Source organism: Pleurodeles waltl, chromosome 5, assembly GCF_031143425.1.
Source record: "Pleurodeles waltl isolate 20211129_DDA chromosome 5, aPleWal1.hap1.20221129, whole genome shotgun sequence".
Taxonomy (NCBI): Eukaryota; Metazoa; Chordata; class Amphibia; order Caudata; family Salamandridae; genus Pleurodeles; species Pleurodeles waltl.
In genome coordinates this window covers 1590019282-1590032998 of record NC_090444.1, presented here as the reverse complement: position 1 = coordinate 1590032998, position 13717 = coordinate 1590019282, and the positions used below count along the sequence as shown (strand labels likewise).

The window sequence follows — 13717 nt, the reverse complement described above, 5'->3', positions numbered from 1 at the left end:
CAGTGAGTGGCACACTACTATGGTGGATTAGTGTAGGTAAGATGAGTACAGTAATAGTATGACTTAATTTGAGTGGAGGATATATGAGTGTTAGTTGGATTGAATACCGTAATGGAGGGATGGACGAGGGAAAAATCCAAAAGTGTTAATTGTGAGTTTATAGTAATAGGATGAGGCTTGAGATGAGTAAACGAGAGCTGGAGGAGGGAAGAGTCTGTATAAAGGGGTTATGGAAATCATAGTATTAGAAAGGAGTCAAAGGCGAGATAAATGAGGGAGAATTTAGTGGGGTTGTTTGGTAGATCATAGTTGTAAACTTAGGTTAGGGATGAGCAAGGAGTGGTAGAGAAGGAAAGAGCTTAGGGAGGGTTGTTTTGGAGATTATAGTAACAGAATGGGTTTGGGATGAGTCAGAGAGTGGGTATGGAGGATAGATTGAGAGAGATATAGGGTGATGGGGAAACAGAGTAAAGCTTACAAGAGAGTATTTTTTTTTCCTCTTGTACACTAGGACTATATAAATAGTATAGTATTATATAAATACAGCTGTCCTAATATTTTACACCTTCTGCCATCTCTTTTTGCAATACCATTATTCCTCTCATTAGGCTCATTCCTGGTCATCTTTAATTAGGGGATTGCTTTTTCATTTTGCATTTGAAATCTTTATAGCATTATCTGCCAATATGCCTCACAACAGACAATGCATGTGCTGTCTAGTAGGCTCTACCTAATGATTCTTTTTTTGCACTCATAAAGTTTTAAAATAAAATTTTAAAAATGAGTTCTGTGCACAACAATATGGTTATATACCCCTTATACAAAATTAAATAGAGTCTCAAATTACTCTGGTTCCTTTGGAATGCAAAATCAGGCTGAGATATATTTTATGTATATCTAGGAATACTGGGCATAAACAGAATATATGTTCAATTGACTCCACGGTGCTAGTGCATAGGCAACAAGATGGATTACCTTGACTCACAGAATTTCAAGAACCATCAAACTGAATAAAAGGAAGGTAAAACAGTATAAACCACAAAAAGGATTTCTTGGCTTTGGTGGTAGTATTAAACCCAAAATATGGCTGACATTGCATTAAATGAATTTCTGATATAGAGTTACTGTTTTATATGTTGATGCTTTTTTGTAATCACTTTTTGAAAAAAGTATATTTTTGCTTCTTGTTTTAAGATCAGTTTATGAGCCATTCAAGTTAACTTAGTTAAATTCTTCGGAGCTGGAATATTAAAAATTTATAAAAGATTACTTCAGTTTTGTTAGAAAAGTGCTAATTCAGAGTTTCGTCTAACCAGTTTGTTCTCGATCACTGATTTTAAAGTGCTGATGCCAGATGAGTGATAATCCATATATTAACTTAGTTGACTAATGAAAATTGTTGCTCTCACGGGATGAGTCCAAGTTCTAGTCATAGGCGGCATTAAGGAATTTATCTTCTTTAATTAGTTACCAGAATTAGGAATTCAGATAAAGACATTCAGTTTTTTTCTATAACGTTACAGTTCCACAATATACAAACATAAGTAAGAACTGGTATGAATTTAGCCTGTCTTATGGTTAGTGTAGGAGTCACTGCCCCATCCCATATTTGAATGGAAATCTTTTTATTTCTCCTGTAATAGTTGAGTTTTAGAACAAAGATGTTTAATTTATAAGTTTCATTTAAGCTCTTTATCAACAATGATTGCAAGATAGTTGTTTTGCAGAATATGCTCAATCCTCGTTGAACCTATAGTCCAATTGAAATGGGCATGTTTGCTACTGAACAACATAAACTTTGTCTTCCTAATGCTTATTTGTAAGTTGTTATCAGTGTTGTTCTTCATGAAGTTGTGTCAGGTGTCATTGTAGGCCCATCCATGTGGTTCACGGAATGACAAGACCGTCTGCAGGGGGCAGCAAAGATATCTGCTTATTTGCTTGTTTAGGCGCATATTGATTGCTCTGGTGAAGTATTGCAGCTAGATCAGATATGTAGATAGAGTACTGCAGTGGTGCATGAGTGCATCCTTGTTTCATGCTGCTGTGAGTGAAAATCTTTGGCATTAGCCCCTTATCCTGCGACAGTTTTACCTTGACCCATGTGTCATAATGTAAATAAATCAGAAGATATATTAGCCCTGGTTCCAGGCCCCGGTTGTGCAGATTTGACCAAAGTTGATGGCTGTCAATCTTAGTGAACGCAGTAGGTGAAAAGATTGCTGGATTTAAACGAAATAACCTTCTGAGCTAGAAAGGATAGAGCAACAATATTGTCAAAGGATGAGCATTTAGTTGTAAAGCACGTCTGATGAAAATTTAACATGTTACTGTCTTCTACCTAGTTTATCAAATGAAAAAGGTGATGTTTAGCAAAAATGTCCCCATCCGTGTCCAGTAAGGCAATCAGCGGATGCCTTCTTTGAAATTTCATCTGCAAAATGGAGACTTTGCATTGCGGTAAAACCTGGCAGTGTTGTATTACTACTTCAAAAATCGGGATCAAGATCCAGCTCCAGCGTTCTGCATTAAGCTTTATGATGGCTGTTGACAAACTGTTTGGACCTGGGCACAAGTAGTATTGATTACTGTAATAAGACTTTCAGTTACTTGTTCTGTTATCACTTAGCTTGCTGTATAAAGTTCATTAATTGAAGGTAATGAGGTTGTTTTGATAGTACCATATGAAGTGGAAAAGTAGTTGTTCCAGGTTCTAAACCATCTATGCTATGCGCAGCTGTTTTTCACGTGAGTTTATACAGAAGCCGGTTGTAGACCAAAATGCGTGTACATTTCTTGCAGTTATAGATTTATGGAGTTCAGACACAGAGCCCTGATATATAGCTTTAAATTTGCCAATTTTCCTTTTTAACAGGTTTTTCAGTGCTTTCTTTTTCTGATCTGTTATTGGAATATGAGTTTCCTTTTGCAATTTTGTCTGTTTCCTAAAGTCTTTTTTAGGTTTTTAAGTGTACTGCACAATAGTTTGTGTCTTTTCCAGTTGAAACGCATTGTTTGGTTTGCAGGCAAGGAAATCATACATCTGTTCGAGGAATAGAGATCACTGGATAATGTTCAATAAGGGCTCAAGAGACCTACTGTCAGTCAGTTGGATACATTTTGTGATGAATTCTTAGTTCCATAGAATACCTGGATCTTATGCCACAATATTAGATGTGTGGAAAGTGATCCTTTCTGTTCTGTTTACAATTTTGAAATCTAGCAGTTTATCAAACGCAGAAATGTGTAAATAGGTGTAATCAGTGATTGATATTTTACACGTTGCAGGAAACGAACGTTGTGCATGTCAATCACTTGCATATCTCCTGTTTAGATTATGGAAACCTAAGTCATGGAGTGCTGTACTAATCGTTTTACCATGCCAAGTTTGCTTTTTTATATTTAAAATAGGATTGACAAGAGGCCCAGTCGTGTCATTATTGCCCCCTATTATCACAACTGTTGTATTTGTTATTGGAGTACAAATAATTGAAATTTGATGTACTATTGATGGAAGATGAAGTCTGCTTTTTGCTAGGTGAGGGGGGATATCTAAGTTGATAAGATGTATAGATAGATAGGTTACAACAGATCTTCAACCAGACTGCAATGATGTTATTGGAAGCAAGTGTTATGCTGTGTTTAATCAAGTCAAGCTTGCTTCTTATGAGTATCGGCAGACCACTATTGGGCCTGCCTATTTACCTTTTGTTAGCTGGTGAGTCAAAGCTTAGGAAGTTCTGTTATTTGATTTCATTAGTTTGCCACATTCCCTGCAAGCCGATAATGTGGAAAGTCTATTGGAAGGGCCTTAGGCTGAAGTTATTTTGACTCATTTGTTGCTCCCAACCTGATATGTATTAAAAGCAAATCTTTAGTTAATCTGTGGAAAAATCCTCTCTACCAATTTCAGGCATGCTTAGTTGTAACCTTTTGATTTGTGATACTGAAACAGTTGTATCTGTGCATTTGTTGGTTTCTATTGTTTAGATGAATTGTAAAGTAAATATTTCTTCCTGTGTTATGCGCCTCACTTGTAATAATAAGTTATTGACCTCCTTAGAGATCAACTTATCTGCCCCCTTGAAAGAGGATAATTGGCCTCCAGATACATTCTTTGTTTATGCCATGTTTTGCTTTGGCTAGATTTTAGGAAGTAAGGATAATGTTTGGATTCAACAGCCTTTTGAGTGATGCCCCAGTCTAATAATGTGCTGCGCTGCTTATGCATTTTAGCTTAGGAACTTTGAGAGTTCCAGTTGGTGCAAAAAACCTCTTTACCAGTTGTATTATCTATAATTAATTATGTTAGCTGAATCCCAACAATCTACTTGATCAAGGTCCTTTAGTTGTGGCACCATTTTTATTGTTATGTCACTTCAGAATATCACACAGACCTTCACAATCATAAGTTGGAAAAAGTCAATTTGCAAAGAGTGAGTGGTGATGTCCAATCCTATTTTGTTTATATGAGTCTTAGAAATAGTGATGATTTTAGAAGTTGTACAGTGCCATATTAGCTTGCGGGGTTGAGCTTTCAAGTTTGAGTGGTTATAACCTCCGGACTGAAAGTGCTTGGTTTGATGCTGTATAGATTTTCAAACACTCCTCTGAGGGAACTTTTAATTCTCTTAGTTCTCTGTGCTCTCCTCCGTTAGTTTATCATTCTTTGGTTCATTTAATGATCTTCCTATGGAAGCAGTACCAGCCAATATTTGCAGTAGTAATTCATTGTTTTGACTTTGCCTGTCTGAAATTGTACAAATCGAGATCATTGTGCCTACCTTTAGGCCATTAACTGCACGGGATTGTCACTGATGCTTGTAGAATGGTCCTTTTCTATTTGTACAGTTTGTGTGTTACTTAATGTTTTTCCGGGTCACTGTTAGCTGTAGAAAGGTCCATTTGTAATTGTGTAGATTGTATGTAACCCACGGATTTGCCAGACTCACAAGAGTTTATCGGTTCATGTGTAACAATCACAGAATGTTAGTTGAGTAACTTTTAGAGTTCCATTATAAGAATTGGCAAATGTACTGGTAGATGTGCTGACACAGATCTGCCTCTTTTGCAGTGGAAATGAAGAGATTAAATTCTTAACGCTATTAAGTCTTCTGGGTGGAGTATGCTTTCTTATGGTCTCTTAAGTAAATGTGTTGATGCCTCTGTGATAGTTATAGGTAGTAGATGCTCATAACCAGTCCGCTGAGTGGTAGAAATGCCTGTGTTTACTGAGGGCATTATTATGACTATTCAGAGAATAATCTTTGCTGATTTCATCAGAGCACTGCTAATTTTGTGGTTTGTAATGCTGTATAACAAGTGCAACTTGTAGAGATTTAAATATGTGCAGTAAGAGTTGCACCAGTTCAATAACATGGATTCATGGCAGTTTCTGAATTTTTGATGTGAACTGCACAGAGAGGTTACCATGTACGAAGTTGTCTTTAAAGCGTTCTGTCAAGGTGTGTGTGTTCTGATGACTTCCAATTACTAAGTCATTCTGTCTGTCAATAGAGAGGGGGTGGGCTATTATTGTGTTCGATTTTAGGAAGGGTATTATTAATTGCACTCATGACCGCAAGGACTGGGTAAGTGGGAGGGCCGTCGTTGTACTGATTGTGCATTGTTAACTGTATATCATTGTAAGCTGCTTGATTGAGTGTAAAAGTGTGAGCTTGAGATAGTATAACCAACCTTTCCCCTCTGTGAGTGATTTAGAGTCTGGGTGTGTTGACAACGGATGAGGCATATTAGTCTATTTTGTCAGTTAGATTTTCAAAGGAGTTAGCCAGATCCACGGTCATAGTCCAAGAGGTAGGAATTAAATTAGTATTAGAATTATCATACCTACCATAAAGAGTTTAGTTGTTGGATTCTTTCTCATCAGAGATCGGCACTGGGTTATCCAAGATATTGTGGGAATAATAATTTGTGCTGTGACAACTATAGAATTCTTAGTTTGTAGGAGAACCTTGATGCTGTTGCTCGAAGAGTTAGTGAAGGAATAGACATGGATCTGTTTGCAGATTTTGAGACCAGGTTTGACCAGGGCCCCATGGACTCAGCAATGGAGTTTGCTGGCCTTACTTTAGCTCAGCCAGTGGTTTGGGTACATCTCCTGAATTAGAAATGGAGTTTCCGTTATCTCCTTCCCCCTGAAGGTGAGATACCTTCACTCTGTGGTAAGAAAAGTTGCGAGGTGTTTAAGCTTCCTTTACCATCTATTGAGGCTAAGACTAATGTTCTAACAGAGGTCCTAGCCCTCAGCCCAATACTCAAAGCCATTGCTCCCCTTCAGTAATGATTTGCTAGATTATGTGCTTGCTGCATGAGAGAACCCATCTTCCACCCCTGCAGTGAATAGCTAGATAGATAACTTCCTTCCCCTTAGAATCCCCTTTATTGTTCATTTTTCTCCAGCTTAGTGATACAAGCATATGTTCTTCAGGGCATGTGTCAAGAACTTTCCTTACCACCCCAGGGAGTCAACAAATCTCAAAGCTTGGGGAAAGATCTTCTCTAATGGCAGCATGGCCCAAACGTCCATCATGCCACATGCCTCATTGCTAGATATGTGCATGCCCTGTGGAGCATAACTCATTTAGTTGTCCCCAATGTTCTGGACGACCTGCATGGTCATTTTTCAGAGGTTCTTAAGGACAGTTAAGATGCCTTGTTACACATTATCCTATTAAGGCTGCACACTGCCAAGTCGGAGGCTCATTTCAGTGGGTTATCGGTTGTCATAGCCTGTCATGTTCAGCTTCACACTTCTGGCTTTTGTAGAGATCCACAGGGGATCTGGGACATCCAGGCAATGGCCCATTGTTCCAGGAAAGTGGATGTGTCACATGCCTGATGGCCTTGTGTCTGTTAGGTCTGTTGGCTTTCTGCATTCTACTAGTCATGAAACTGTTTTGGCACATAAGGGTCCTGCAGTGGTTTCAGCATGGGGGAGATTCGTCGGACACCATAGTGGTTTTCCGGGCTGCTGCGGCGGATGTGGTCTAGTGGGGAAATGAGGACAACTTTGTCCATTGGATGTCCTTCTATTCCCCTGCCAGTCAAGGCCACCGTTGTGATGAATGCTCCCACTCTAGTGTGAGTAGCCAATCTGGGGAAGCTGGAGATCAGGAGCCTCTGGTCCCAGGTGCTTCATATTAGCCTACTACATGTGCTGGTGATTTGGCTGGTACTAAAGTCCTTCCTTCTTTCCATTCACAGTCAGTCTGTCCAGATTTTGATGGATCGTATGACTGATGTGGTATGTAAACAAGCAAGGGGGAGTAGGGTCTCAACTCCTTTGTCATGAGGCATTGAGGTTGCGGTACTAGGTTTACCTCAAGGAATCTGGTTGACAGCCAGTCACCTGTCTGGGGTATCAGTGTCGGAGCTGACAGCCTGAGTCAGCATTATCATGTGGTTCAAGAGTGGTGTTTTCAACTGGACGTAGTCTTGGATATATTTCCACACTCTGTCATTTGTCAGGAGGACTTGTTCACCTTCTAGTAAAATATTCACTGCCATGTTGAGGCGAGCACTTGGGAACACGTTTCAGTTGAGATGGAACTTCCCACTTCACTACACGTTCCCCCATCACCTTGATTCCACAACTTCTAAGGAAGATACACTTAAGACAAGGTTCATGTCATTCTCATCACTTGGCCATGAAAGGTATTGTATGCAGAACCTTCTGCACCTCTCCCTAAGTCCCCCTTTCGACTGCTTCTGGGGCGGGAGGGGGTCTTCTCTCCCAGCTTGGGAGTATCTTCAGAGCTTTCCCTTTCCTGCCTGGAGGCTGAGCAGGAACAGTTAAGCTCATTTGCCAGGTTGGAGAGTACATGTCCATTTTCTTCTAGGATGTTTTAAACTAATCTAAAACACATGCTTTCTTCCCTGGTAAAACTGTGATGAGTGCAGTACTTCAGATCTGCATTATGTCTCAAGGAAGGAATTGGTTTAGATTCGTAGTTCTGTTTTTTTAATATATCTTTATTTGGTTTTGACATAACGTCCTATGCGCGCACATGTTTCTCTGCCCATACATCAACATTATTATTCATATTGAAGACACAGTATACATATGAGTATGTGTCAGTCTTGGGCTGCAATATAACATATTAGCCCCAATACAACTTGTATAGTTCTGTTAATTATATTTCCAGTGCTGAGACTGGCATGTTTGATATTGGGGCAGCTTATGAACTGGCAATTTCACAAATGGCTAGACAGACTATTTAGTTCATCCCAGCTCTGTAGTAAAATTATGCCTCTTGCACTATTTGAGCACATGTTGCTGTAAATAAAAGCCCTATCACTGTAGGTCATTGTTGTGCAGGTAATTATTTACATCATTGTGAAATTGGTCACAGAAAAGTCCGATTTTTGCCACTGAAATTGTTGGTACTCAACTTGTATTAATGGAACTGAATTTTCTAGGATTTATTTGTTGTCAGGTGATAACGCACATCGAAATAATTGTTGTTTTCTTGTATTTTTAAAGGACAAGAAGTTGGATAAACAGTATGAAGAAAATACAAAATCTTTATTTTTCCCAAGCGTAAGTATAATACTGAATAACAAAAGAAACATACTTTAAAAAGCCATTTTTCTAAATGAGCACAGAGTTATTTTAAAAGCAAAGTCGAAAGTGTTTTGCCCACCACCCCACACTGCACTGCCTTTTTCATGCTCCTCACTTATAATTCTTATATAATTTGTGGAAAACAAGTGAAACTGGTAGAAGATGGTGGCTTACATTTTTCACTTTGATACGTGTTGTACTAACTGGCCATGAAAAAAGTGGCTGAAGCTGAATTCTAAAAAAATGAAATACTGGTTTGTTGGGGGCATGCCTATGAATCTCAAATTTTAGGCCCACTGAAATGAAGTTTTGTCCTTCCCCATGCGCAGTAGTATAAAATCGTGGGATGAACATTGATACCACGCTACATATAAAACATAACGTTTCAACAATTGCATCACCATTTGCATGTCACTTTAAGAAACTTTGTCACATTCTGCCCTACATTTCTGAGGAAGAACGACATACGTTAGTGTCAGCCATGCTAGGATCAATTTAATTTTTCTTACTTGAGGCTGGCCAACAGCCTGACGAAGTGACTGCAGAAGATCCAGGATCAAGCTTACAGGTTTGTTGTAGGAGGTCCTACATTTCTGTAAACATTCCCAATCTGAAGAGATTCCATTGGCGTTGGAACCTATCAACAGCTGATTATGGCTGACTAGCTCTATTATCCATTTCTGCTCAATAACTACATTTGCAAACTGTGGCATACAGTTACGAAAGTACAGAGATTTTATTTCCTGAAAACGTTCTTGCTGTGGGTGACTCAAGTACAATATTTTCAGACACTTCAACCAGATGGGCTGTGACTGCACTCAGGCACACAGGCAGCAGCACTTCCGCTATGGTATCAAGAGCAGAAGAAGAATATGAAATACGTTTCTTTTTGTCACTACAATCGGGTGAAGGCCTCCCTCTTGTGATAATATAGCGTGAAAGATTTAGTGTAACCTTGGAAGCTTAAAACAATGCTTCTTTGAAGATACCAATGCTTTTTCTGCTTCCGTGCACCAAAGAAAGGGCTTGGGGATGTCCTGCTTGGTGAAATATTGAAAGGTTTAACAATACTGTTGTATCCTAAAATTAATTGTCTAAGGCATAAATACTCACAAACATTTACCTAGGAGCCACAAAGTATGGTCTGTACTGAGTCCGAGCGCCACATTGATGCTAACAGGATGGGAGTGGGGTTTTGTGAGCAGTTAAATGGTGCAGGATACTTTATTTGCTTATTTTCCTTCACTTCACTTAGTTTGTAAATAAAAGGTTGCCCATTTATTTAACGTCTTTCTGGATGTTAATGCTTTCTGAAGTAAAGAGCAGCCAAGTGCTGCTGTTAACCTGAGTCTGCATGTGAATTTTAGGAGGGCTGCAGGCGGTCCCCAGGCCAAACATGAGTTACACTGGTCTGCAGTATCCAGACATCCCCAAAAGAGTGCATACCTAAGAGAAAATAACTGGATGGTGTAGCTTACAGATCGATTTGATGCAGTTGGTGGACAGGTATCTTTCTCTAGCTCAAATGTCGTGACCTAAATATAGATCATGGGGTACACAGAATTACAAATTGTCATTAAACACTGTGCTTTTGTATTTAATTCTGTGAGCAAATAGAGATTATCAATCTTGTATTGGTCCATTGAGCAAAAAGCAACCAATAAATAAACAGCATTCTTAACTAGTGTGGACTCTCCTGGAAAGCCCAGGGCACCTATATCTTTTGTAAGTGCTTGTGGAATGATGGAAGGATCTGTACTCGGCTACGTCAGCTGGGACCCCCGAAAGCAAAAATCAATCCATTGTTGGGAATGTAGGAATAGAGAAGAATACAGAATTTTTATATATATATATATATATATATATATATATATATATATATGTTCGATGGCATGTGTAGCTGCAGATACACATGCTGTGCACATCCCGCCATCTGGTGTTGGGCTCGGAGTGTTACAAGTTGTTTTTCTTCGAAGAAGTCTTTTCGAATCACGAGACCGAGGGATTCCTCCCATTTCGGCTCCATTGCGCATGGGCGTCGACTCTATCTTAGATTGTTTTTTTTCCGCCATCGGGTTCGGACGTGTTCCTTTTCGCTCCGTGTTTCGGGTCGGAAAGTTAGTTAGAATTTTGGAAAAATCATCGGTATTGTTTGCATTCGGTATCGGGTTAGTTACAACAGATCGACACCGACTTTTGAAGAGCTCCGGTGGCCCTTCGGGGTTTTTTCGATCCCTCGTCGGGGCCTGGTCGGCCCGGCCACGTGTCTCTTCAAGGCTGATGGAACGGACCCCATTCCGCTTCTGCCCAAAATGCCATAACAAGTATCCATATACAGATCAGCATCTGGTCTGTAACTTGTGTTTGTCGCCGGAACACAAGGAAGATACTTGTGAAGCCTGTCGAGCGTTTCGGTCCAGGAAGACACTAAGAGACCGAAGAGCAAGGAGACTGCAAATGGCATCGGCGCCGACAGGACAAGAGCGTTTCGAGGAGGAGGAAGAAACATTCTCCATCCAGGAATCGGATTCGGATGAGATCGATCCCGAAGAAACGCCAAAAACTGTGAGTAAGACGTTGAAACACAAAACTCACGAAAAAACCACTAAAGCCCAGGGGACGCCACCGCCAACAGGCCATGGCTTAACCCGAAAAATAGGTGACCGATCATCGGCACCGAAAAAGGGCACGCTGGGGGCGAAGTCATCCGACTCCGGTCGAGATACCGCCACACAGCAATCTCGGGCTCGAGATAGTGGCTCCAAGCAGGTTCGGCACCGAGATAGCGGCACCAAAATGGGTCGGCATCGAGAGACCACGACGCCGAAAGTAAAGAAGGTTTCGTCGGAACCGAAAAAAGCAGCCGAAAAGGTTTCGATACCGAAACATCCGGCCTCGGAACCAAAAACAAGTTCCTACACTGAGGAACAAGGACTGTCCACACAAATGAAGACACATAGATTTGGACAGGAATTGGAAACAATAGAGCCAGACTATACACAAAGAAGGCTCCATATCCAAAAAGAAACAGGGAAGATCAGTACTCTCCCTCCGATTAAAATGAAACGCAAACTTGCCTTTCAGGAAAAAGACAAGCAGCCACAGGCAAAGGTGGCTAAACAAGTAACCCTGCCACCATCTCCACAATGCTCTCCGCAACCATCACCGGTAGCCACTCCACCAATGATGCAATCCCCAACTCATACAGGAATGAGTCAAGATGACCCTGACGCATGGGACCTTTATGACGCACCAGTGTCAGATAATAGTCCTGAATGTTATCCAGCTAGACCGTCGCCACCAGAGGATAGTACAGCCTACGCACAGGTGGTGTCGAGAGCAGCGGCATTTCATAATGTCAGCCTGCATGCTGAGCCCATTGAAGACGACTTTCTTTTTAACACACTGTCGTCCATACACAGCCAGTATCAAAGTCTTCCTATGCTACCCGGAATGCTAAAACACTCCAAACAAGTGTTTGAAGAGCCTGTAAAAGGAAGGGCCATTACTCCAAGAGTGGAGAAAAAATATAAACCGCCACCAACAGACCCCCGTGTACATCACACAACAGCTAACACCGGACTCAGTTGTAGTAGGGGCAGCGCGCAAAAGAGCGAACTCACATACTTCAGGAGATGCACCACCTCCAGATAAAGAAAGTAGAAAATTTGACGCAGCAGGCAAAAGGGTGGCGGCACAGGCAGCAAACCAGTGGCGTATTGCCAATTCACAGACTTTGTTGGCCAGATACGATAGGGCCCATTGGGACGAAATGCAACACTTTATAGAACATTTGCCCAAGGAGTTCCAAAAGAGAGCGCAGCAGGTAGTAGAAGAAGGACAGAGTATCTCCAACAATCAGATACGGTCAGCAATGGATGCTGCAGACACAGCTGCTAGAACTGTCAACACAGCAGTAACAATAAGGAGACATGCATGGATGCGTACATCAGGATTTAAACCAGAAATATAGCAAGCTGTGCTGAATATGCCATTCAACGGACAGCAGTTGTTTGGGCCGGAGGTGGACACTGCGATCGAAAAAACTTAAAAAAGACACTGACACGGCCAAAGCCATGGGCGCACTCTACTCCCCACAGGGCAGAGGCACATTTCGAAAAACACAGTTTAGAGGGGGGTTTCGAGGACAAAGCACAGAACCCACAACCTCACAAACAAGACCCACTTACCAGAGCCAGTATCAGCGGGGACGTTTTCGGGGACAATATAGAGGGGGACAATTCCAAAAGAATAGAGGAAAGTTCCAAAGTCCCAAAACTCTTCAAAACAAGCAGTGACTTCCAAGTCACACATCCCCAACACATAACATCTGTGGGGGGGAGACTAACCAAATTTTACAAACATTGGGAGGAAATAACAACAGACACTTGGGTCCTAGCAATTATCCAGCATGGTTATTGCATAGAATTTCTCAAATTCCCTCCAAACGTCCCACCGAAAACACACAATATGTCAAAACAACATATAGATCTTCTAGGACTAGAGGTTCAGGCATTGCTACTAAAAGAAGCAATAGAATTAGTACCAAAACACCAGAAAGGAACAGGAGTTTACTCTCTGTACTTTCTCATACCCAAAAAAGACAAGAGTCTGAGACCTATATTAGCTCTCCGAACATTAAATACCTACATCAAATCAGATCACTTTCACATGGTGACATTACAAGACGTAGTCCCACTACTCAAACAACAAGACTACGTGACAACACTAGACCTAAAGGATGCATATTTCCATATACCGATACATCCTTCACACAGAAAGTACTTAAGGTTTGTATTCCAAGGGATACATTACCAATTCAAGGTGTTGCCATTCGGAATAACAACTGCGCCAAGAGTTTTTACAAAGTGCCTGGCAGTCGTAGCTGCACATATCAGAAGGCAGCAAATACATGTGTTCCCGTACCTAGACGATTGGTTAATCAAAACCAACACGCTAGAAAAGTGTTCACAACACACAAAGTATGTCATAGAAACCCTCCACAAACTAGGTTTCTCAATCAACTACACAAAGTCACACCTTATACCGTGTCAAAAACAGCAATACTTAGGGGCGACAATCAACACAGCAAAAGAGATTGCCACTCCAAGTCCACAAAGGGTTCAGGCA

At 40.8% G+C, this 13717-nt stretch overlaps 1 protein-coding gene across 1 annotated transcript in view; it reads left to right on the top strand.

Annotated features, from left to right (window-relative positions):
* ADAM17 (ADAM metallopeptidase domain 17) overlaps positions 1-13717 on the top strand; it is a 475078-nt gene that overhangs the window by 445629 nt on the left and 15732 nt on the right. Inside the window, exon 18 of the mRNA XM_069235905.1 lies at positions 8507-8563. Coding sequence (XP_069092006.1) covers positions 8507-8563 — 57 coding nt within the window. The remainder of the gene's footprint in view (positions 1-8506; positions 8564-13717) is intronic.